Below are 24,874 nucleotides of genomic sequence, written 5' to 3' on the forward strand. Positions count from 1 at the left end.
GCCCCCCCATCCCCACCCCCAGGATACAGGAGGGCACGGAGGGCCGGCTCTGCCACCTCAGAGCCTTTTATTAAAAAATGTGCCCCAGGCAGCCCAGATGGTGTGGCTCAGTGGTTGAGCGTTGACCTATGAACCAGGAGGTCACAGTTCGATTCCCGGTCAGGGCACATGCCCCGGTTGCAGATTCAATCCCCAGTGTGGGGCGTGCAGGATGCAGCCGATCCATGATTCTCTCTCATCACTGATGTTTCTCTCTTTCTCTCTCCCTTCCTCTCTGAATAAAAATATATTTAAAAAGAAATAAAAAAGTGTTCCGCAGCCACGAAACAGCCCTGGCCCCAAACAGGCACCGGGCCAGGCTGAGCGAGGGGCTGAGCGCCTGCTTCACCAGGGCTGATGCAAGAGCAACAGCATCACCAGGGGTCTCCTTGCCCACTGCCAGGGGCTTGGAACCTTCCCCAGAGCAGCCTCAACCCATCCTCAGGACAACTCCCAGGGCAGGTGTGACCCAGGGCAGGTGTGACCCAGGGCAGGTGTGACCCAGGGTAGGTGTGACCCAGGGCAGGTGACCAGGACAGGTGTGACCCAGGACAGGTGTGACCCCAGGTAGGTGTGACCCAGGGCAGGTGACCAGGACAGGTGTGACCCAGGACAGGTGTGACCCCAGGTAGGTGTGACCCAGGGCAGGTGACCAGGACAGGTGTGACCCAGGACAGGTGTGACCCCAGGTAGGTGTGACCCAGGGCAGGTGACCAGGACAGGTGTGACCCAGGACAGGTGTGACCCCAGGTAGGTGTGACCCAGGGCAGGTGACCAGGACAGGTGTGACCCAGGACAGGTGTGACCCCAGGTAGGTGTGACCCAGGGCAGGTGACCAGGACAGGTGTGACCCAGGACAGGTGTGACCCCAGGTAGGTGTGACCCAGGGCAGGTGACCAGGACAGGTGTGACCCAGGACAGGTGTGACCCCAGGTAGGTGTGACCCAGGGCAGGTGACCAGGACAGGTGTGACCCAGGACAGGTGTGACCCCAGGTAGGTGTGACCCAGGGCAGGTGACCAGGACAGGTGTGACCCGCAGGTCTAACCCAGGGCAGATGTAACCCCAGGGCAGGTGTGACCCAGGCAGGTGTGACCCCAAGCCCGGATCTCCCTAAAATGGCTTCTTGGGGACTCTGCCCCCCGAGCCTACCAGAAGGTCCTGGGCAGAGAGGGCCTCAACATCACGGGGCTCCCCTCCGACAACCCCATGTGCACATGGGCCTTCGACACCTCCATGCTTCCGGCAGTTTCTCCACATCCTCACCCACGCTTGTTGTTTTCAAACTCAGGGTCTCCATGCGCTCACCCCCAGCCAGGCCTCCCCCAGGGCCCGGGCTCAGTGTGGCCTCACTTCACCTCCCCTGGGAATGGGGTGGGATGGGCATCTCCAACCAAAACCATGCTTGGCAGAGGGGCCCTGACCTGCCCCAGGGCTTCCTGAGCCAACCGGGAGGGGCCCCAGAGCTGCCCCCACCCGGACACAGACACGTGAGGTGAAGCTCAAGGTCACCATTGCTCAGAGAAATGCAAATTAAAACCACAGTGAGGTATCACCTCACACCCGTTAGCATAGCTACCATCAACAATCAACAAACAACAAGTGTGGGTGAGGATGTGGAGAAAAGGGAACCCTTGTGCACTGTTGGTGGGAATCTAGATTGGTGTAGCCACGGTGGACAGCAGTATGGAGGGTCCTCAGAAAGTTAAAAATGGCCCATCCAGCTAGCTCAGTGGGTTATAGTGTCGTCCTGATATGCCAAGGTTGTGGGTTTGATCCCTGGTCAGGGCACATACAAGAAGCAACCAATGATGCCTACATCACTGGGACAACAAATCAACGCTTCTCTCTCTCTAGAAAAATAATAAATTAAAAAGAAAAAAATTAAAAATGGAACTGCCTTATGACCCGGCGATTCCACTTCTGGGTACTTATCTGAAGAAACCCAGCACACTAATTTGAAAAGACATGTGTACCCCCACGTTCAGCGTAGTGTTATTTACAATAGTCAAGCTCCGGAAGCAACCCAAGTGCTCAACAATAGACAAGTGGATAAAGTACATACACACAATGGAACATTAGCCATAAAAAAGAACAAAATCTTATCATTGTGACAGCTTGGAGGGACCAGGAGAGTACACTAGGTCCTCGGGTTACGTCAGAGATCCGAGCCTACGGTGCGACATAACGCAATTTTCTCCATAAGTCGGAACCCACCTACGTAAGCACCTACGTCACTCACATGGAGCACATACACAGCAGTAATGAAGTGAAACAGTAAAAAAAAAAATTTAAAAGAAAGATACAATTCCTGACCTTTACTTGTGGTAAATAATAAAAAACATAAAGCACATATGTACATACCTCGAAATGATGGAACTTTTTTTATATATAAATAAATGGGAGATGGGGACGTAACCACGAAACGACATACGTATGTGGAGTCTGACGTAACCCAAGGGCTGCCTGTATTGTGCTAAGTGAAATAAGTCATACAGAGAAAGACAAATACCATATGATTTCGCTCATGTGTGGGATCTAAAGAGCAAAACAAACAAAACAGACTCACAGATACAAAGAATAAACTGATGGTTGCCAGATGGCAGGGATGTTGGAGGACTGGGTGGAAAAGGTGAAGGGATTAAGAAGTACAAATTGGTGGTTGCAAAATAGTCATGGGATGTAAAGTACAGCACAGGGAACATAGTCAATTATATTGTAACTAGAGGTCTGGTGCATGAATTTGTGCACCAGTGGGGTCCCTCGGCCTGGCCTGCAGGATTGGGCCAAAACCAGCTCTCTGACATCCCCTGAGGGGTCCCAGATTGCGAGAGGGCGGTTCTCAGGTGACGCACCCGGGAATCAGGCTCCGTCCTCTCTGTTTCTGGGTGCATCACCTGAGAACCGCAGCTGCCAAGTCACCGCAGCTTGGCAGCTCCTGCATTGAGCATCTGCCCCCTGGTGGTCATTGTGAGTCATAGCTACTGATCAGACGGTCAAATGGTCGGATAGTCACTTAGGCTTTTATAGAGAGAGAGATGGAATGTCAAAAAAAATAATTAAAAAGAAAAGAAAAAACCTTCTTCATTGACATGATGAGTGGTTTCTGTCCTCTGTCTGGATCTTGGAGACACATCTAGTCTTTGACCCACACGCTTACCACTTGCATTGCCGTCCATCTACCCGTTCATCTCAGGTGCCAGCTAGAGCCACCCCTTCAACATCACCAACTTGCTTTCACATTTCTCAGAATGAAGATCTGCTTAGGAAAAATTCTCTCGGTTTTTGTTTATAGAAAATGTCTTTACTTGGCCTTCATTTTGAAGATTTGCTGGATATAGAGTTCTTGTTTGGTAGTTTTTAATTTCAGCATTTTGATGTTCCAAAGTTTTCTGTCCTCTATTGTTTCTGCTGTGAAGTTAATCATGTCATTGTCCCTCTGTGTAACCTGTTTTTCTCTCACTTCCAAGATTTTCCAAGATGTTCCCATTCCCGTTGGCATCCAGGGTTGGCTATGGTGATCCTAGGACTGGTTTCCATCCGGCTTCAGGCTCACTGAGACTCTTGGATCTAGAGTTTACGTGGCTCACACATTTGGGGTGGTTTCTGCCTTATCTCTTCAGAGGTGTGTCCTGTCCCTTTCTCCGTTTCCTCCTCCTGAGACATCACATGTGTGTGGCTGCTTCATGTGGTCCCACACGGCTCTGAGGCCCTGTTCATCCTTCCTCTTTGTTCTCACCATTTTTTGGATTAATTTCTATTGCTCTATCTTGAAGTTCACCAATTCTTCTGCTACCTCTAATCTGCTATTCAAACCATCTATAAACACACACACACACACACACACACACACACACACACACACAATTTTCCATTTTAGTTTTCATACTGTTCAGCTCTAGAAATTCCATTTAACAACTTTTTAAAAAATCTCTTGAGCTTCCTTATCTGTTCACTCATTAAAATAATTATCCCTTAATTATTGATACATATTTATAATATGATTTGAAGTGATTGCTAAGTTCAGCGTCATGGTCCACTTGGCGCCAATTTCTATGTTTTTTCCTGATTCTACATTTTTCTGCTTCTTTGCATGTCGGTTAATTTTTGGTTGAAAATCAGACATTGTAGATAACACAGACATTGTAGTGATTCTGGATTCTGTTGTGTTCTCGTGATGATTACTTTGTTGTTATTGTTTTGGAGCGCAGGTAACTGGCCTGTATTCAAACTACAAATTCCGTCTCACCCCACAGTTGCAGCAGCTGAACGTGCTCAGTCCCATCAGCTTCCAGCAGCAGCTGGGGCGGGGGTGTACTCCCCTCTGCCTGTGTAGTTGGGCAGTCAGTCAAGGATTTCAGGAAAGTTTTTTTTTTAATATATTTTATTGATTTTTTCACAGAGAGGAAGGGAGAGGGATAGAGAGCTAGAAACATCGATGAGAGAGAAACATCCATCAGCTGCCTCCTGCACAGCCCCCACTGGGGATGGGCCCGCAACCAAGGTACTTGCCCTTGACCGGAATCGAACCCGGGACCCTTCGGTCCGCAGTCCGACGCTCTATCCAGTGAGCCAAACCGGTCAGGGCAGGAAAGTTTTTTTTTTCACACAGAGGGACCCGTCCCAGATCTCCCACTGCGCACACACAGAGGGACCCGTCCCAGATCTCCCACTGCGCACACACAGAGGGACCCGTCCCAGATCTCCCACTGCGCACACACAGAGGGACCCGTCCCAGATCTCCCACTGCGCACACACAGAGGGACCCGTCCCAGATCTCCCACTGCGCACACACAGAGGGACCCGTCCCAGATCTCCCACTGCGCACACACAGAGGGACCCGTCCCAGATCTCCCACTGCGCACACACAGAGGGACCCGTCCCAGATCTCCCACTGCGCACACACAGAGGGACCCGTCCCAGATCTCCCACTGCGCACACACAGAGGGACCCGTCCCAGATCTCCCACTGCGCACACACAGAGGGACCCGTCCCAGATCTCCCACTGCGCACACACAGAGGGACCCGTCCCAGATCTCCCACTGCGCACACACAGAGGGACCCGTCCCAGATCTCCCACTGCGCACACACAGAGGGACCCGTCCCAGATCTCCCACTGCGCACACACAGAGGGACCCGTCCCAGATCTCCCACTGCGCACACACAGAGGGACCCGTCCCAGATCTCCCACTGCGCACACACAGAGGGACCCGTCCCAGATCTCCCACTGCGCACACACAGAGGGACCCGTCCCAGATCTCCCACTGCGCACACACAGAGGGACCCGTCCCAGATCTCCCACTGCGCACACACAGAGGGACCCGTCCCAGATCTCCCACTGCGCACACACAGAGGGACCCGTCCCAGATCTCCCACTGCGCACACACAGAGGGACCCGTCCCAGATCTCCCACTGCGCACACACAGAGGGACCCGTCCCAGATCTCCCACTGCGCACACACAGAGGGACCCGTCCCAGATCTCCCACTGCGCACACACAGAGGGACCCGTCCCAGATCTCCCACTGCGCACACACAGAGGGACCCGTCCCAGATCTCCCACTGCGCACACACAGAGGGACCCGTCCCAGATCTCCCACTGCGCACACACAGAGGGACCCGTCCCAGATCTCCCACTGCGCACACACAGAGGGACCCGTCCCAGATCTCCCACTGCGCACACACAGAGGGACCCGTCCCAGATCTCCCACTGCGCACACACAGAGGGACCCGTCCCAGATCTCCCACTGCGCACACACAGAGGGACCCGTCCCAGATCTCCCACTGCGCACACACAGAGGGACCCGTCCCAGATCTCCCACTGCGCACACACAGAGGGACCCGTCCCAGATCTCCCACTGCGCACACACAGAGGGACCCGTCCCAGATCTCCCACTGCGCACACACAGAGGGACCCGTCCCAGATCTCCCACTGCGCACACACAGAGGGACCCGTCCCAGATCTCCCACTGCGCACACACAGAGGGACCCGTCCCAGATCTCCCACTGCGCACACACAGAGGGACCCGTCCCAGATCTCCCACTGCGCACACACAGAGGGACCCGTCCCAGATCTCCCACTGCGCACACACAGAGGGACCCGTCCCAGATCTCCCACTGCGCACACACAGAGGGACCCGTCCCAGATCTCCCACTGCGCACACACAGAGGGACCCGTCCCAGATCTCCCACTGCGCACACACAGAGGGACCCGTCCCAGATCTCCCACTGCGCACACACAGAGGGACCCGTCCCAGATCTCCCACTGCGCACACACAGAGGGACCCGTCCCAGATCTCCCACTGCGCACACACAGAGGGACCCGTCCCAGATCTCCCACTGCGCACACACAGAGGGACCCGTCCCAGATCTCCCACTGCGCACACACAGAGGGACCCGTCCCAGATCTCCCACTGCGCACACACAGAGGGACCCGTCCCAGATCTCCCACTGCGCACACACAGAGGGACCCGTCCCAGATCTCCCACTGCGCACACACAGAGGGACCCGTCCCAGATCTCCCACTGCGCACACACAGAGGGACCCGTCCCAGATCTCCCACTGCGCACACACAGAGGGACCCGTCCCAGATCTCCCACTGCGCACACACAGAGGGACCCGTCCCAGATCTCCCACTGCGCACACACAGAGGGACCCGTCCCAGATCTCCCACTGCGCACACACAGAGGGACCCGTCCCAGATCTCCCACTGCGCACACACAGAGGGACCCGTCCCAGATCTCCCACTGCGCACACACAGAGGGACCCGTCCCAGATCTCCCACTGCGCACACACAGAGGGACCCGTCCCAGATCTCCCACTGCGCACACACAGAGGGACCCGTCCCAGATCTCCCACTGCGCACACACAGAGGGACCCGTCCCAGATCTCCCACTGCGCACACACAGAGGGACCCGTCCCAGATCTCCCACTGCGCACACACAGAGGGACCCGTCCCAGATCTCCCACTGCGCACACACAGAGGGACCCGTCCCAGATCTCCCACTGCGCACACACAGAGGGACCCGTCCCAGATCTCCCACTGCGCACACACAGAGGGACCCGTCCCAGATCTCCCACTGCGCACACACAGAGGGACCCGTCCCAGATCTCCCACTGCGCACACACAGAGGGACCCGTCCCAGATCTCCCACTGCGCACACACAGAGGGACCCGTCCCAGATCTCCCACTGCGCACACACAGAGGGACCCGTCCCAGATCTCCCACTGCGCACACACAGAGGGACCCGTCCCAGATCTCCCACTGCGCACACACAGAGGGACCCGTCCCAGATCTCCCACTGCGCACACACAGAGGGACCCGTCCCAGATCTCCCACTGCGCACACACAGAGGGACCCGTCCCAGATCTCCCACTGCGCACACACAGAGGGACCCGTCCCAGATCTCCCACTGCGCACACACAGAGGGACCCGTCCCAGATCTCCCACTGCGCACACACAGAGGGACCCGTCCCAGATCTCCCACTGCGCACACACAGAGGGACCCGTCCCAGATCTCCCACTGCGCACACACAGAGGGACCCGTCCCAGATCTCCCACTGCGCACACACAGAGGGACCCGTCCCAGATCTCCCACTGCGCACACACAGAGGGACCCGTCCCAGATCTCCCACTGCGCACACACAGAGGGACCCGTCCCAGATCTCCCACTGCGCACACACAGAGGGACCCGTCCCAGATCTCCCACTGCGCACACACAGAGGGACCCGTCCCAGATCTCCCACTGCGCACACACAGAGGGACCCGTCCCAGATCTCCCACTGCGCACACACAGAGGGACCCGTCCCAGATCTCCCACTGCGCACACACAGAGGGACCCGTCCCAGATCTCCCACTGCGCACACACAGAGGGACCCGTCCCAGATCTCCCACTGCGCACACACAGAGGGACCCGTCCCAGATCTCCCACTGCGCACACACAGAGGGACCCGTCCCAGATCTCCCACTGCGCACACACAGAGGGACCCGTCCCAGATCTCCCACTGCGCACACACAGAGGGACCCGTCCCAGATCTCCCACTGCGCACACACAGAGGGACCCGTCCCAGATCTCCCACTGCGCACACACAGAGGGACCCGTCCCAGATCTCCCACTGCGCACACACAGAGGGACCCGTCCCAGATCTCCCACTGCGCACACACAGAGGGACCCGTCCCAGATCTCCCACTGCGCACACACAGAGGGACCCGTCCCAGATCTCCCACTGCGCACACACAGAGGGACCCGTCCCAGATCTCCCACTGCGCACACACAGAGGGACCCGTCCCAGATCTCCCACTGCGCACACACAGAGGGACCCGTCCCAGATCTCCCACTGCGCACACACAGAGGGACCCGTCCCAGATCTCCCACTGCGCACACACAGAGGGACCCGTCCCAGATCTCCCACTGCGCACACACAGAGGGACCCGTCCCAGATCTCCCACTGCGCACACACAGAGGGACCCGTCCCAGATCTCCCACTGCGCACACACAGAGGGACCCGTCCCAGATCTCCCACTGCGCACACACAGAGGGACCCGTCCCAGATCTCCCACTGCGCACACACAGAGGGACCCGTCCCAGATCTCCCACTGCGCACACACAGAGGGACCCGTCCCAGATCTCCCACTGCGCACACACAGAGGGACCCGTCCCAGATCTCCCACTGCGCACACACAGAGGGACCCGTCCCAGATCTCCCACTGCGCACACACAGAGGGACCCGTCCCAGATCTCCCACTGCGCACACACAGAGGGACCCGTCCCAGATCTCCCACTGCGCACACACAGAGGGACCCGTCCCAGATCTCCCACTGCGCACACACAGAGGGACCCGTCCCAGATCTCCCACTGCGCACACACAGAGGGACCCGTCCCAGATCTCCCACTGCGCACACACAGAGGGACCCGTCCCAGATCTCCCACTGCGCACACACAGAGGGACCCGTCCCAGATCTCCCACTGCGCACACACAGAGGGACCCGTCCCAGATCTCCCACTGCGCACACACAGAGGGACCCGTCCCAGATCTCCCACTGCGCACACACAGAGGGACCCGTCCCAGATCTCCCACTGCGCACACACAGAGGGACCCGTCCCAGATCTCCCACTGCGCACACACAGAGGGACCCGTCCCAGATCTCCCACTGCGCACACACAGAGGGACCCGTCCCAGATCTCCCACTGCGCACACACAGAGGGACCCGTCCCAGATCTCCCACTGCGCACACACAGAGGGACCCGTCCCAGATCTCCCACTGCGCACACACAGAGGGACCCGTCCCAGATCTCCCACTGCGCACACACAGAGGGACCCGTCCCAGATCTCCCACTGCGCACACACAGAGGGACCCGTCCCAGATCTCCCACTGCGCACACACAGAGGGACCCGTCCCAGATCTCCCACTGCGCACACACAGAGGGACCCGTCCCAGATCTCCCACTGCGCACACACAGAGGGACCCGTCCCAGATCTCCCACTGCGCACACACAGAGGGACCCGTCCCAGATCTCCCACTGCGCACACACAGAGGGACCCGTCCCAGATCTCCCACTGCGCACACACAGAGGGACCCGTCCCAGATCTCCCACTGCGCACACACAGAGGGACCCGTCCCAGATCTCCCACTGCGCACACACAGAGGGACCCGTCCCAGATCTCCCACTGCGCACACACAGAGGGACCCGTCCCAGATCTCCCACTGCGCACACACAGAGGGACCCGTCCCAGATCTCCCACTGCGCACACACAGAGGGACCCGTCCCAGATCTCCCACTGCGCACACACAGAGGGACCCGTCCCAGATCTCCCACTGCGCACACACAGAGGGACCCGTCCCAGATCTCCCACTGCGCACACACAGAGGGACCCGTCCCAGATCTCCCACTGCGCACACACAGAGGGACCCGTCCCAGATCTCCCACTGCGCACACACAGAGGGACCCGTCCCAGATCTCCCACTGCGCACACACAGAGGGACCCGTCCCAGATCTCCCACTGCGCACACACAGAGGGACCCGTCCCAGATCTCCCACTGCGCACACACAGAGGGACCCGTCCCAGATCTCCCACTGCGCACACACAGAGGGACCCGTCCCAGATCTCCCACTGCGCACACACAGAGGGACCCGTCCCAGATCTCCCACTGCGCACACACAGAGGGACCCGTCCCAGATCTCCCACTGCGCACACACAGAGGGACCCGTCCCAGATCTCCCACTGCGCACACACAGAGGGACCCGTCCCAGATCTCCCACTGCGCACACACAGAGGGACCCGTCCCAGATCTCCCACTGCGCACACACAGAGGGACCCGTCCCAGATCTCCCACTGCGCACACACAGAGGGACCCGTCCCAGATCTCCCACTGCGCACACACAGAGGGACCCGTCCCAGATCTCCCACTGCGCACACACAGAGGGACCCGTCCCAGATCTCCCACTGCGCACACACAGAGGGACCCGTCCCAGATCTCCCACTGCGCACACACAGAGGGACCCGTCCCAGATCTCCCACTGCGCACACACAGAGGGACCCGTCCCAGATCTCCCACTGCGCACACACAGAGGGACCCGTCCCAGATCTCCCACTGCGCACACACAGAGGGACCCGTCCCAGATCTCCCACTGCGCACACACAGAGGGACCCGTCCCAGATCTCCCACTGCGCACACACAGAGGGACCCGTCCCAGATCTCCCACTGCGCACACACAGAGGGACCCGTCCCAGATCTCCCACTGCGCACACACAGAGGGACCCGTCCCAGATCTCCCACTGCGCACACACAGAGGGACCCGTCCCAGATCTCCCACTGCGCACACACAGAGGGACCCGTCCCAGATCTCCCACTGCGCACACACAGAGGGACCCGTCCCAGATCTCCCACTGCGCACACACAGAGGGACCCGTCCCAGATCTCCCACTGCGCACACACAGAGGGACCCGTCCCAGATCTCCCACTGCGCACACACAGAGGGACCCGTCCCAGATCTCCCACTGCGCACACACAGAGGGACCCGTCCCAGACCCCCCACTGCGCGCACACACAGAGGGACCCGTCCCAGGCCCCCACTGCACACACAGAGGAACCCGATGTTCAATGCCGTTAGGGCAACAAGGACGGAGTCAGGTTTTGACTAGTTATCTGACCAAACCTACACTCATCTGAGAAGGGGACAGAGACGGCGGGGCTGGGGTGCTGCCGAAGGGCCCTCCTGTCACCCGAGGCGCTGGGCTGAGCCGTCCACTCTGGGCCACCAGAGGCCTCTTCGGGCCACAGTCCAGCGTCCAGGCGAGGAGGCCTGGTCACGGCGGAAAGGGAAGACGTCGCCGACAGGCAAACACCCCTCCCTTCAGCATGGAGCCCTCAGTCCTTGCCCGCTGTTCGGCCGGCACCTCAGTGTGATCCCAACCGTGAGGTCACTGCGCTCGAAAAGGAGGTGGTTCAGGGAGAGCTGAGCTAGAGGCAAGACAGAGCCCTCCCGGCCCCACAGGGCGCGTGTACACACTCAGAACCCCAGGGCCAAGGCAAAGGGGGGGGGGGGTACTGCTCTGATGGAGGGGGGTGCAGAAAATTGTTGTTTCATATTTTGTTACATCAATGGCTTGAAAATTTTTATTTAACTTCCGCCAATATTGGGAATAGAAAAATGAACTCTGCAGAATCGCACAAATAAATTTTCCCGATCTCCACTAACAAATGTTAACCTCCAACGGCTAAGCAATGATCATGCTATGAACAGTCACCATAATCTTGAGTACTGAGATAGAAAACAGGCGCAGACAGTCAAATATTTCTCACACAGCATAGTACAACTTCTTTTCTTTAAAATCCCCAGGTGGGCTTCATCACTTGAAAAGATATACAGCAATTTGACGATCGTGTCAAACTTAGCCTTGCACATCTTTTAAAATCCTGAAGTTTTTAGCAACTTACAAAGCACTCCGCCGAGCCGAGTCTGCATGCACTGGTGGCTGGCGGGCACGGACGGGGCATCCGCTGAGCAGGCGGTTGTGCTTCATCGGGTGAGGAAAGGTGGGCCCAGGCGCAGGGGTGCCCGCTGCTGGGCCTCGCAGGCCTCGGCTTGAGGCAAAGCTGCACATGATTAAAAGCTGGACTCTGGGCTTTAGGAGTGACTGGGGGTGGGGGTAGGGGTGGGGAGAAGTGGGGGCTCTGCCCTCTCCGAGGAAGGAGGGGACCACCTTCCCAACCTCCAGAACCCCTGGGCCCTGCAGTCTGACCAGGCCGGTGCGGGGGAGCCAGCGCGGATGGACTCAGCCTTGAGGCCCTAGACCCGCTCCCACGACCTGCTTCCTCCAGGACTGAGCGTGTACACCCCCGAGTGTCAGAAGACGCGGTCCTGATGGCGCCCGGCCATGTGCACTGGCCCAGGCCTTCCAGTCCAGCGCGTCTCCAGAGCGGGCTGCGCGGAGGGCGGTGAAGCGTGTCCTGGAGGGGAACCAGGGAACCGTGTTTGCGTGGACAGACATCCTCTGGGAAGACAACAGCGGAGGGAAAACGTCATGGTCCAGAGGCGTGGGAATTATTCCCAGAACAGTGCAAGGCCTCTGTAATTACATTTATTCCAGGGATGAAAAACTGGAATTTTATATTGTTGCATATTTTGAAATTTTTTGGGTAAGATAAGGGAACTATTAGGTGTTTCAAAGACCAACCTTTCGGCTCATGACGATAAAAGCCAAGTCCGCGTGTGAAGGGTGCATGAGCGGTTGATGGGGTCCAATGAGGCTCCACCACCGGGGAAGGAGCCCCAGCCCCTTCTCATTCGGGAAACAAGAGGCCCGCGAACGAACGAACGGAGCAGAGCCCAGCGGGACGGGTCTGGCTGGTGGGGAGGGTGCTCTCTGCTCTGGGCGGGTCGCTCCGCTTGGGCCGAGGGAGGTGCTACGCTCCTTATGGAGCCGGTAAAAGGACAAGAAGCCTTCCGGACTCCCGAGGCGGACGGTGGAACCACCACTGAAATCGCTGCTCTCCGTCATCCTACAATGAACCTGAAACAAGACCTAGACGCCTTTTTGGCCAAAGGGCCCAAACCATGAAGAACACAGTTGGTGGCAATGCCGTTGCCTGCAGAGCAGAGGAAAGGCCCTCTGGCACACGGTTCGGTGGCTCGAAAACAAACTCATCGATGGCGTAACGGTGATAACTTAAGAATGTGTCATGTTCAGTTGTGGAATACAGGTTTAGAGCTATTTTATAAATTTGGGATTCAGGTATGAATATAAATAAAATAATGCATAAAAACAGAACAAAAGCTTGAATCCTGGGTCCTAGGGTTCAGCAAGGGGCTAGAGGAAGGCGGCTCCACCTCCTGCGCCCGGCAGGTCCGGCCAGTGGAACGCACTGGTGGCTTATTTTTGGTGCACGGTTATACCAACAGTACATCTGATATTCAGAAAGACAAAAATAGGGGGGAGTAGGAATTTAAAGTGACAATGAGCACACTTACAGGCGCGTGATATTTGAGGAAACTTTATACACGCAGGAAACTGCTTACTTTGTCCTGCAGAGTCAAGTTGTAAACCAATTGTGTTTTCATACTCATGTTCTGATTAGAGGTTTGTGAGCATCAAAGGGTCTTACAGTTAAAAACTATCAAAGCATTTCACGGGACTGGTGTCTGGGTGGCACACACAGCGAGCCCGCTCAGCGGTGCCGCCCGACCTCGGCTCCTGGCCGCGCTCACCAGTCCCGGAGGCGGCGGCTCCCTGGGTAAGAGCTACATTACAGAACTGATCACTGTTTCAAACCAGCCAGCACGACATTCAAGTAACAAGGTGTTTCAATGGAGAAGCGAGAAGAACTTTACCTAACACTTTACACAGCTACATAAAATTAAATAAAACAAACTTTTAATGCATATGTAATACAATTTATATCTTTTAGGATTTCTAAACTAAAACTATCATTTGTTTCAATGGTACTATATTTTGCACAATAACTTATACTTAGGAGAAATCTTCCACAAAAATAGATATCATTATGACATTCACATTGATACTCTTTAAGACAAAGCTGAGGGAACACGGTCCCTGACCTCCCACCCCACGCACACCTGTGATGCACCGAAGTCTTGATATGTTTAAAAGGGTCTTCACATCGGTAAGACCAGTCACTCGCTGTCAGCCAAGTGGTTTCTTGCATTTACATCATTGCAAAGACAGTGTAAGAACAGCTGAGCACACAGTGCTATCTTAGGTGTGACACGGGCGGAAGCAGCCAGGCCAAGACGACGTCTCTTCCTTCTGGCCAATGGAAACCACGGGCCCCTTTTCCACAGAGCCCATGTCAGCTGTGGTGCCGGCGGGAAGACCAGCGCGGTGGTGCCGAAGCAGGTGAAGACCAAAGAGCACGTGGTGCCGAGCAGGCCGAGACCTGGCCCTGCCTCGCTGCAGGACGGGCACCAAGCTCCCTGTGGCCAGGGACCAGTTCCCAAGGAACACAGCCTGGGCCAAGGGGAGGACAACCTGCTGGCAGAGTGAGAGCCCCTGCAGGAGGCCCCTGCTGCCTCAGGGAGGAAGGAGGCCGGGGAGGAAGGAGGCCGGGGAGGAAGGAGGCCGGGAAGAGGGAGGGCAGGAAGGAAGGAGGTCAGGGAGGAGGGTGGCCAGGGAGGAAGGAGGCTGGGGAGGAAGGAGGCTGGGGAAGAAGGAGGCCGGGGAGGAAGGAAGCCGGGAAGGAAGGAGGCCGGGAAGAGGGAGGCCAGGAAGGAAGGAGGTCAGGGAGGAAGGAGGCTGGGGAGGAGGGTGGCCAGGGAGGAAGGAGGCTGTGGAGGAAGGAGGTCAGGAATGAAGGAGGCCGGGAGGAAGGAGACCATGAGAAGCAGCAAGGAGCCTAAAGCCCCTGCCCAGGCCGTGTCCCTTACTGCGATGTGCAAAAGTATGACCCCTCCCCATGGTCCCCTGCGCTTGCAATGACACAGCAGGCTTGCGATGCAGAGAAAACCAAGCGTGAGTGGTTCCTAGTGTTGTCTCGCTCCCTGCCCGGCAGGACCGTGGCTGGACTGCCCTCTGCCTCCCGACTGCCCTCACCTGCGCGGACTCCCAGTGCAGGGCCAGAGGCGGCGAGTTCAGAAAGTCCCATCTTACTGCCCCTTCCGAACGACCTTTGCCCAGGTTCCTTTAAACAAAAGGTCCAAATCCAAACAAGCTATGATTCTAGCTGACCCTCTTCCTAAAATCAGCTGACTTAAAAAAGGCAAGGTGCTTGTGTCAAAACACATCCAATTTTAATTGCATATTTCAAATTCTTAAGAATTGCTTATGCGCCTTAAAGCCTCGCACTTCTTTCTTTTTTGGTATTGAAAGCAAGAAAAGTGTTTAAATGATGGGAGAACGACCACAGAAAGCGCCTGCAGCGTGGCTCGTGCAGGCGGAGCTGCGGGGGATCGGCCGCCAGGCTCCCCACAGCCCGCAGCAGCTCCGGTCGCCCGAGAGCAGCAGCGACGCTGGGAGTCTCAGGACGCTCATTAGAAGTTTCACTTGCTCCCAGGCCAACCAGAGGCAGTGCAGCCACTGCGGGCTGTGTGCTCTCGCCGTGGGCTCACCAGCACCGGCCACCTGCTCCCGCCTCGCTCTGTGCTACGCTGTGGGAGAGGGCGGGGCCGTGTGGCCTCATCGGGGCCTGAGGACCAAGGGGTGTGGAGTGACAGGGAGAAGCCAGGCTGCCCAGGAGGAGGGGAGCAACGTGCACTTTTAGAAACCCTCCCGGCTACTGTTCCCGTGTGGACTGCCTGCCATCGAAGCCTGCCCCTTCAGGCCGGCGGCGGGCTCTCTCACGCCCGGTGGTGTCATCTTTGGCAAGCAATGGACGTGAAAGAGCTACGACACTGAAGCAGAAACGGGACTGAGAATGCGCTGCCCGAGGAGAAGGCACCAAGTCCAAGTGTACAAGCACCAGTGCAGGGCACGGACCAAATCTCCTGGAGTTGGTTGGGGGGAACCGGGAAAAGAGGGCGGCACCCATCCCGGGGCTGCGATGCTGAGAGCTGAAGGCAGAGGATGGAGCCCACGTTCCTTTTAAGCTACGTGTCCAAAGAGAGCTGCTGCGAACCAGCTTTCTACCAGCCGGGAAGGCAGAAGGAGAGGTCAACGCCAAGTAGATTCATCAGCCATCACTGCACCTGCTTCCGGGGAACAGGATCGAATCGGGGCGTTTGGCACGATGAAGGGGACAGTGCAGTCTGCACACACGGTGACATCCAGAAACATGATCTCAGGTGGGGGCCTCCGAACGGAACCGGAGACCCCCCCAGAAGGCCAACAGGTCCAGTTGCTGAGAACGACATGATGCACAGAGGAGCGATCCAGGCCATGCAGGAAGAGGCGTGCCTTCCAGTCGGCCACCTGCTCGGAAGCTGCGGACGGATGGGGAGAGCTGCCATGGGGGGCCCGGAGCTCTGCCTGGGGAGGCGGCCCCAGGGCCAGGGCGCCGTGCAGCCACGAGATCCCAGCACGTAGACCGCGCGTGAGATGCACGGAGCTCTCCGGGAAGTGGCGCCAACATGGAGGAACGAGCAAAGAATTAAGGCAGATGTAGCACAGGACCGGAAGTGTTGCCGTTTTTGGTAATAGCTGCTTGTCCACAGATGTGAGCAGATGGCCAGGTGAAGCCTTGTCATACCTGATGTCCGGGAACAGACGCCCATACCACGCGCGGAAGCTGCCTGCCTTTCTCAGGAGGCAGATGCATATCTGACGTCAAGAACAGAAGCAGCCTGAGGAAAGGAGAACAAAAGAATCAGCCCGGCTGGCGTGGTTCAGTGGCTGAGTGTTGACCTTTGAACTAGGACAGTGGTGGGCAAACTCATTAGTAAACAGAGCCAAATTTTTTAAACTTAAACTATATAGGTAGGTACATTGTTATTAACTTAATTAGGGTACTCCTAAGGCTTAGGAAGAGCCACACTCAAGGGGCCAAAGAGCCGCATGTGGCTTGCGAGCCGCAGTTTGCCAACCACGGAACTAGGAGATCACGGTTCAATTCCCAGTCAGGGCATATGCCTGGGTTGCGAGCTCCATCCCCAGTGAAGGGCGTGCAGGAGGCAGCCAATCGATGATTCCCTCTCATCATTGATATTTCTATCCCTCTCTCCCTCTCCCTCTCTGAAATCAATAAAAAAAAAAATTTTAATAAAAGAAGAACAAAGAGCAGGAAACGATGCAAATGGCTTGTTCTGGTGTCCTGCAAGGAGAGAGGTGGACCTGCTGACTGCCCCGTACACAGCGGGCACAGCAGAGCTCCTGAGGCGGGCCCAGGAGGTGGCTGCACAGCGTGGCCCCTGCAGCCAGATGCCTGGCTCAGAGCCTGGCTCTGCCACTTTCCAGCTGTCTCCTTGCAGGATACACGCAGGCACGGAGCCCACCACATAGGACAAACAGAGGCCGGCCAGGGCAGCGAGCGCGTGCTCGGCGAGGGTAGCGGCTAGAGGCTGCCAGGCTCCTGCTGGGACAGGACACCTACGACCCTGCAGATGGCAGAACCCGCTTTCACCGCTGCCCCGGCATTTCTCCACTCTCCACTCCGTTTTCAAGCCAGATGTCCACCCCAAACCTCCAACCTAAAGGTCCCTTGTAGGCCCTGCTCCCCTCGTGGTGTCTTGTTGCCAGGAAACAACGGCTACGCATCCAGAAGCTGCCCATGCGCCCGTTCAGGGCGCTCAGGTCACGGGAGGGCTGGGCGTCCATCTTGAGCCTTCTCCGAGCGACACAGAGCCCCACCGCCGTTCCAGCGCTCGCCCTGCCCTTTCTGACACGCCCAGCCCCGGGCCCACCGCTGGCTCCTCAGCGAACCCTGGATCTCAGCAGCCCAGACCCGGGGCTTCCCCACCTTCTCAGTCTGCAGGGCAAGCGCACGGAAGAAAGCTCTCTCTCTTGCAAACGCGCATGTCCTGTCCCCAGGAAGCCTCCTGAGTGGAGTCCAGGACCTTAGGAAGTGAATGTGTGCTACAGGGGCAACTGGCACGGGACGAAATCACGGCCACAGACGGAGATGCCTTCGCGCTGCTCAGAGGCTGCTGTGAGCCAGGGCTGCAGGCAGGCCACGTGCGACTGGCCGGGACCCTCGCATCGGCCACACTTCCTACAGGGCCTCTCAGTCTAACCAGCGGGCCGGGCAGCATGGGCTGCCCACATGCCCGGACACCCCCCACTCAGGGCGGGAGCCTCTGGCTGCTCCCCGCTTTCAGAGGAGAGCACAGCAGCAGGAAACAGGCAGCGCGGCATCCCCATGGCTGTGGGAGGCTCTGAGGAGAAAGTGACTTTCCTGGTAAAGCCCAGCCAACCGGGAAGTGACCAGCGCAGTGAACAACGCCAATGAGAAGTGATGGCGACGACCGGGCCCTGTGCCGCCGGGAGGAAACAGAACAAGCCCGTCCCAGCAGCAGGGAGGGACGGGGGTCCCTGCCTGACCACCACCCAGCCGTCCCGCCAACCGCTGCAGACTGCCCCCGTGGAAGCAGTGAGCCCCGCACTGCGGCCGCGCAGGACGCACAGTGAGGCGGCAGCACTGCACAGCAGCTGCGCTCCGCGGACACTCCGGGGCACTTGCAGCTCTCCGCTCCACGGCAGAGCTCTTTCGGTGCTTAAAGAGAAGCTGGGAGTGTGGGATCGTCTGTGGCTGGGGAAACCACGGTCAAATGAGGAATTTGTCCAGGAATTCAAATGTAAGGAACACCCAGGGACAAACACCTGAATGAACTCCACACACAGATCATGCATGTACAGGCTAACGTCAAGTTACTGACTGCTGAGACCAGGAACCTGGCCCTGGTGCGTGTGGACGTCAGCAGCGGGGCCGGCGGGAAGGGGCGGGGCCTGGCGGAGAAGAGCGTGCTGCTGCGGGCTCACCTCCTCCTCCTCCTCGGGGACCTTGAGAGCACTGTCCGGGGACTTGACGGGCTTCTGGCCGCTGGGCCCATTGGTCTCTTCCTTCCCATGCTCCGCCTCCCATTCTTGTAAAACTTCGTCTATGTTGAAGCGGCGTCGATAATTTACGAAAAAGTTTTTCACTTGTACCACTGATTTGTTCCCAATCACATCCGAGATGGCCTGGAAGTCCCGGCCGTATTTCCTGATGGCTGAAGAGAATGCGTGTTTCAACACAGAGAACACCGAGGGGAACCCCCACGCAGAGGCCTTCCTGCATCCAGACGAGGAAACCCACAGGCTTCACCCACGGGCCTACCCAGTCCCAGACCAGAGGGGGTGGTCTAGCCACACCCAGACAGCTGACCCGAGGCCAGGGGGACCCTGCCAGCAGATGCCCTGTGAACACTGGCCACCCAGCAATGACTGTGGGCGTGGACACTCCGCCCCCATCCTCTCAGGGTCCCAGGACTACAACACCCCGACCTTAAACCCTAACACTCAGTCTGCTAAAATGAACTACTCACACCTGTACCACTGACACCTCCACACTAGCTTTAATCTTGTGAGACCAGAGGGAGTGGTGATGTGGCTGAAAGTGACCCCTGGAGTCTGCTTCCACGCGAGCAGTGCACTGGGCACGGGGTGTGGGGGAGCTCACCAATCTCTCCTGAAAGCGCTCTAGGAGAAGGAGCCATACCTTGCACGGCGAGCAGCTGCTCCTCTGTGGTCCAGCGCGCGTTGCACTTCTGAATGACCTGGACACCCAAATGTGTCATGTCAGCACGCCCACCACCCACCCTTAGGAGCCAGCCACCCTTTCTCAGGCCAGGGCTCACGCCGGCTCGGCTTATGAAGCCATCACATCTTTCCCCAAGAGGGTGAGAGGTGCGCACTGGGGACAGAGCGCAGGGTGTGGCCTCTGTGATGACGCTGACAGTCCTACCTCGGGAAGTCGGTACAGCTCAATTCCACCGTCGAGTTTTTCTTTGAGAGCACTGTTGGTCTGTTTAATGTTCTGAATCTAAGAGAGAAAAAACTATTATCCTATGTAATAAAAGCCTAATATGCAAATCGACCAAACATCAGAATGACGGTTCACTATGACACACACTGACCACCAGGGGGCAGACACTCAACACAGGAGCTACCCCCAGGCCAGCCAAGGCGGGTGCCAGCGGGGGCCCCCCGATCACCCTGCCGGTCACCCCACAGATCAGCCCTGATCGCAGGCCAGGCCTAGCGACCCTACCTGTGCACGAATTTTGTGCACTGGGCCTCTAGTTTTAAAATAAAAAACTCTGAAGTAGGGCGTGGCGGGCTAATCCACAGGCAGCGGGCATGGTGGGGCCCCGCTCCTGCTCAGCGGGGCTCTGGGCTCTGGGCCCGCAGGAGAAAGTGGCAGGAGAGTGATCTGACATCAGGTAAGGATCCGAGGCACGAGTCAGTGACACTGAAGAGAACCTGGACGGTGCTGGTGGCTCCATGGCTTGTGGGGGAAAGAGAAATGGTCACTGGTGCGGAGAAGGCAGTGCTAATAAACAGTTCTGAGGGTTCTCTCTCTCCCTCTCCCTTCCTCTCTCTGAAATCAATAAAAACACCTTTTAAAAAATATTTCCTTAATTGTTTAAGCTGCTGTTGGTCAGGTTTTCTGTCATTTCCAGGTGAACGGTTCCCTGACATACAACCAAACACGGGCCCCCAGATAACCCGCCACTGAGTCCAGTGCGCCGGGCAGGAGCGCGAGGTTGTGGGCGGCAGACACCTGTCTCCGCCTCAGCAAGTCAGACTCGAAGCCCCCTCTCTTCGACCATGTGAACGAGGAGCCACCTTCAAGTTAAAAAGCCCTGCTCTCCTCTTGTCTACCCCGCCACAGCACCAGCAGCACTGCGGAAGAGGGGTGCAGCCGCAGGGGGCAGGGAGTCCCTCAGAGGAAGGGCAGATGCACCCGGGAGTCCACAGCCTGATCGGGGCGAGCGCTTCCCATGCAAGCAGAGCTCCCAATGCCCCGAGCTGTGGCCCTCGGCTGGCGCCCCGGAAGGTGGGTGGCCCTCAGCTGGTGCCCTGGAAGGTGGGTGGCCCTCAGCTGGTGCCCTGGAAGGTGGGGGGCCCTCAGCTGGTGCCCCGGGAGGTGGGCAGCGAGGACTGACCTCCTCTCTGAAAAGAGGCCTGGGAGGCTGAGTGGCTCTCCTGAGATTAGAGTGCAGTTGCGCCAGCCGCATGCCAGGAGCCATGCCTCGGCCCCGGGCCTGCTGTCCTGGGCTCGCTCCCTCCTGCACCACAAGGCAGACGGGCCTCAGACCCCACCCCCGAAAGTGAGAGCCTGAGAGCCGACCTCCTATTTGACCTTCAAACAAGTCAAAGCAGCAAAAACTAAAGTAAACCCTCAGCCGACATCTGCCTTGAATTCCGGACAGAGAGAGAGGAAGGGCGGGAGGGAGGGCAGAAAGGGGAAGCGCAAAAAAGGGCGACACTAGGCTACGCAGGTGAATTTCAGCTGCGATGTCCCAGGCAAAATTAGATTCAGACAACAAACACGCTATTTCTCATGCCAGCATCCATAGTAGAAAAGGGTTACATTTTTTTTCTTTTTATTGATTTGCGAGAAGAAGAAAGAGTGAGGAGGCAGAAAAGGGTTAATTTAAAAACAATGTCCTTTACAAGAACATCAAAACCGCCAAATATCTAGGAGTGACTCTAACGAAGGGCAGATAAGACCTACACACTGAAAACAACACAACAGAGAAGCGAGAGGCCGCGGTAAGCGTGGGGTATTTCATGGGTCGGGTGGTGTTAATTCTCTACTTTGATCTATAAATGCAGTACAATCGCAATCAAGATTCTAGCAGAATTATTTTTCTGGAAATTGAGAAGATGATTCTAAATTTAAATGGAAAAGGGCCGTGAATGGCCAAGACAATCCTGGAGGACTTGTACTACAGACCCCTGACTTACACTCTCCCTCCAGACAGTACCTGCTGTGAAGGAGGACAGACAGACGGAGCGGACAGGAAACCCGCACTGACCACCGGAAGCTGCAAGGAAAATGAAGGCCCTGCCCTGCAGCGGGGGAGGGCAATCTTTTCAACACGCAGCACACGGTTCACTAGGAACCCGCACGCCACACTGACCCTGCGCAGAGCAGCACACACAGAAAAACCTCCGGGCAGACTGAAGTCCAAACTGTAAGAGGCTTGGACAGATACAGGCAGACAAATGCAAGCAGCCCACCTTCTACCCCACACAGGGATGAACCCGGTCTGGGTTAAAGACTTAAAGCTTAGACTTGAAACCATAAACATTCTAGAAGAAAACATAGGCAGTAAAACCTCGGACATTTCTTGTAGCAATATTTTTTCTGATATATCTCCTAGGCAAGGGCAACAAAAAGAAACAAAAAGAAAAAATAAACAAATGAGACCAAACTAAAGAGTTTTTGCACAGCACAGGAAACCATCAACAACATGAAAAGGCAGCCCACTGAATGGGAGAACATATTTGCCAATGATATATCTGATAAGGAGTTAATATCCAAAATTTATAAAGAACTTTGAAAAATGCAACTGCCTTATGACCCAGTGATTCCTCTTCTGGGAATTTATCCAAAGAAACCCAAAACACTAATTCAAAAGAATATATGTATCTCTATGTCCATTGCAGCGTCATTTACAACAGCCAAGATGTGGAAGCAACCCAAGTGTCCATCAGTAGACAAGTGGCTAAAAAAGCAGTGGTACATTTACACAATGAAATACTACTCTGCTGTAAAAAGAATTTTTTTTTTTTAAGAAAATTTTTCACCCTTTGTGACAGCATGGATGGACCTGGAGAACATTACACTAAGCAAAATAAGCTAGTCAGAGAAAGACAAGTACCATATGATTTCACTCATAGGTGGAATTTAAAGCGCAAACTGAACTAATAAGTAAAACAGACAGACTCAGAGAGAGAGAGAAGACTGACAGCTGGGGGAGTGAATGGTTGGGGAGGGAGACTGAGCAAAAAGAAAAAAAAAAACAGAACTCATGGGCACGGACAACAGTGTGATGATTGAGGGGGTGAAAGGGGATGAGTGGAGGGATGAGGCATAGAGAGAATGAATGGTGATGTTTTGAAAAAAATAACATAAAATGAAAACATTTTTAAGATGTAAAAGGCAAAACAACACTAGGATCACATGCCGGAATATCTTCCTTACCTAAGGAAGGTTGTTAACAGAACTCAAAGAGCACTAACCATAAAAGACAAGAGTGAGAAACTGGGCGACTTAAAGTTAAGAATTTCTGTGACTCAAAAGATACCATGAGGAGAGTGAAAAGCCTTAAAACAGAAACGGACGATTTGCGCCCCCTCTTCCAGGGTCAGTTCACAACGCCTTGGGACATTTCTGTTGCCACAGCTGGTGGGGGGCACTGCTAGCATCTGGTGGGTGAAGGCCAGAGACGCTGCCGGCACTCTCTCAGGCACAAGACAACTCCCCACAGAGGAGAACTACAGCCCACATCAAGGCAGTGGTGGTCCAGGAACCTCACACTGCAGCCCACATCTCGGCAGTGGTGGTCCGGGAACCTCACACTGCAGCCCACATCGCAGCAGTGGTGGTCCGGGAACCTCGCACTGCAGCCCACATCTTGGCAGTGGTGGTCCAGGAACCTCACACTGCAGCCCACACTCGCTGCTTTCTGTGCATAGCCCCTACCCCAGCAATTCCACAAGGACACACGCACAGTGCAAGGGTCACACAGAAGAATGTTCACATCAGGATTATTTGTAATAGCCCCAAATGGGGAACCCAGACGTTTACCCAGCAGTGAGAAAGAATGAGAACCACGGCTCTACACTACATGGATGCTCTCACATGTTACATGAAAACCAGACATGCAAGAAACCACATCATGTCATCTAAAGATATAAAAGCCTAATATGCAAATTGTCCCCTCGGGAGCTCGACTGCTCCCTATGACGTGGGCTGACCACCAGAGTGCAGTGTGGAAAGAAGGAAGGCCCGACTGGCAGCTGGAAGGCCCCGATCGGCCCTGATCGCCAGCCAGGCCTAGGGACCCTCCCCGTGCACGACTTCCGTGCACCAGGCCTCTAGTTTTTCTATAAAATCCAAAAGTGCATCGCAATCCTTGGTGGTGTTAAAGTCCGAATCGTGGCCACGCGCTGGAGAAGGCGGGTGAGCAAGAGGCACGAGTGGAGCGGGGGCTGCTGTGCTCGGGGTGAGTCATCGGAGGGGACTCGAGTGGGCCTTCGGAGGCAACGGCCATTTCTTGGCCCCGAGAGAGGTTAGTTGGGCGTGTTCGCCGTGTGGACATCAGTGAGCACACACACACACAAGCATTTACATGCACACACTTGACATCGACTTCAAAGTGAATTCAAGAAAAAGCAGTGAGGAGAAACCAAGATGGCGGCATAGGTAAACACTGGAGATTGCTGCCTCGCACAACCACTTCAAAAATACAACTAAAAGACGGAACGGACATCACCCAGAACCACAGGAAGGCTGACTGAGTGGAAATTCTACAACTAGAAGGAAAGAGAAAAGCATACCGAGACTCAGAGGAGGTGCGGTGCGGAAGTAAAGTACAGAGGTACGGAGGCGCATGCGGAGAGGGCTGGCGGCTGAGGACACGATTTTCTTTTTCAATCGGGAGGGAGTCTCAAGCTCTGAGCTCCAGTTCCGGGCGAGTCTCTGGGGACCCAGACTCATACGGGAGAAACGAGACTGTCTGGCATCAGTCGAAACTTGAGGGCAGCTTTCTCTCGGAGGCGCTCGCAGGGATTGCCGGGGCCTCTGAGGGCAGGACTGAGAGCAGCCATACTGCTCGCTCTGACCGCCCTGTTGATCCCCTGGGACCCCACCCAGCCCAAGCCGTGCACGAGGCTTTTGCATATGAAAGCCCCGGCCCTTAGTAATATGAAAATTACTTAACAAACTGCAGCT

General features: G+C 56.5%; 1 protein-coding gene and 1 long non-coding RNA gene across 3 annotated transcripts in view; both read right to left on the reverse strand.

The window, feature by feature from the left end:
• Positions 1 to 11,628: 11,628 nt before the first annotated feature.
• Positions 11,629 to 14,644, reverse strand: LOC106724391. The gene is made up of 2 exons (XR_001360172.1): positions 12,718 to 14,644; positions 11,629 to 12,609 (listed from the first exon to the last, which is right to left on the reverse strand). It is a non-coding gene; the product is annotated as an uncharacterized LOC106724391 (long non-coding RNA).
• Positions 14,645 to 15,269: 625 nt separating this feature from the next.
• Positions 15,270 to 24,874, reverse strand: part of RCOR1 (REST corepressor 1) — a 43,474-nt gene continuing 33,869 nt past the window's right edge. For both annotated transcript variants that reach the window (XM_014531626.1, XM_014531625.1), the window contains 4 exons: positions 19,871 to 19,948; positions 19,625 to 19,682; positions 18,907 to 19,136; positions 15,270 to 16,775 (listed from right to left, as the gene is read on the reverse strand). In XM_014531626.1, the coding sequence (XP_014387112.1) occupies positions 16,734 to 16,775; positions 18,907 to 19,136; positions 19,625 to 19,682; positions 19,871 to 19,948 (408 nt within the window). In that variant the 3' untranslated portion in view covers positions 15,270 to 16,733. The remainder of the gene's footprint in view (positions 16,776 to 18,906; positions 19,137 to 19,624; positions 19,683 to 19,870; positions 19,949 to 24,874) is intronic.

This window comes from Myotis brandtii, unplaced genomic scaffold (assembly GCF_000412655.1).
Source record: "Myotis brandtii unplaced genomic scaffold, ASM41265v1 scaffold819, whole genome shotgun sequence".
Taxonomy (NCBI): Eukaryota; Metazoa; Chordata; class Mammalia; order Chiroptera; family Vespertilionidae; genus Myotis; species Myotis brandtii.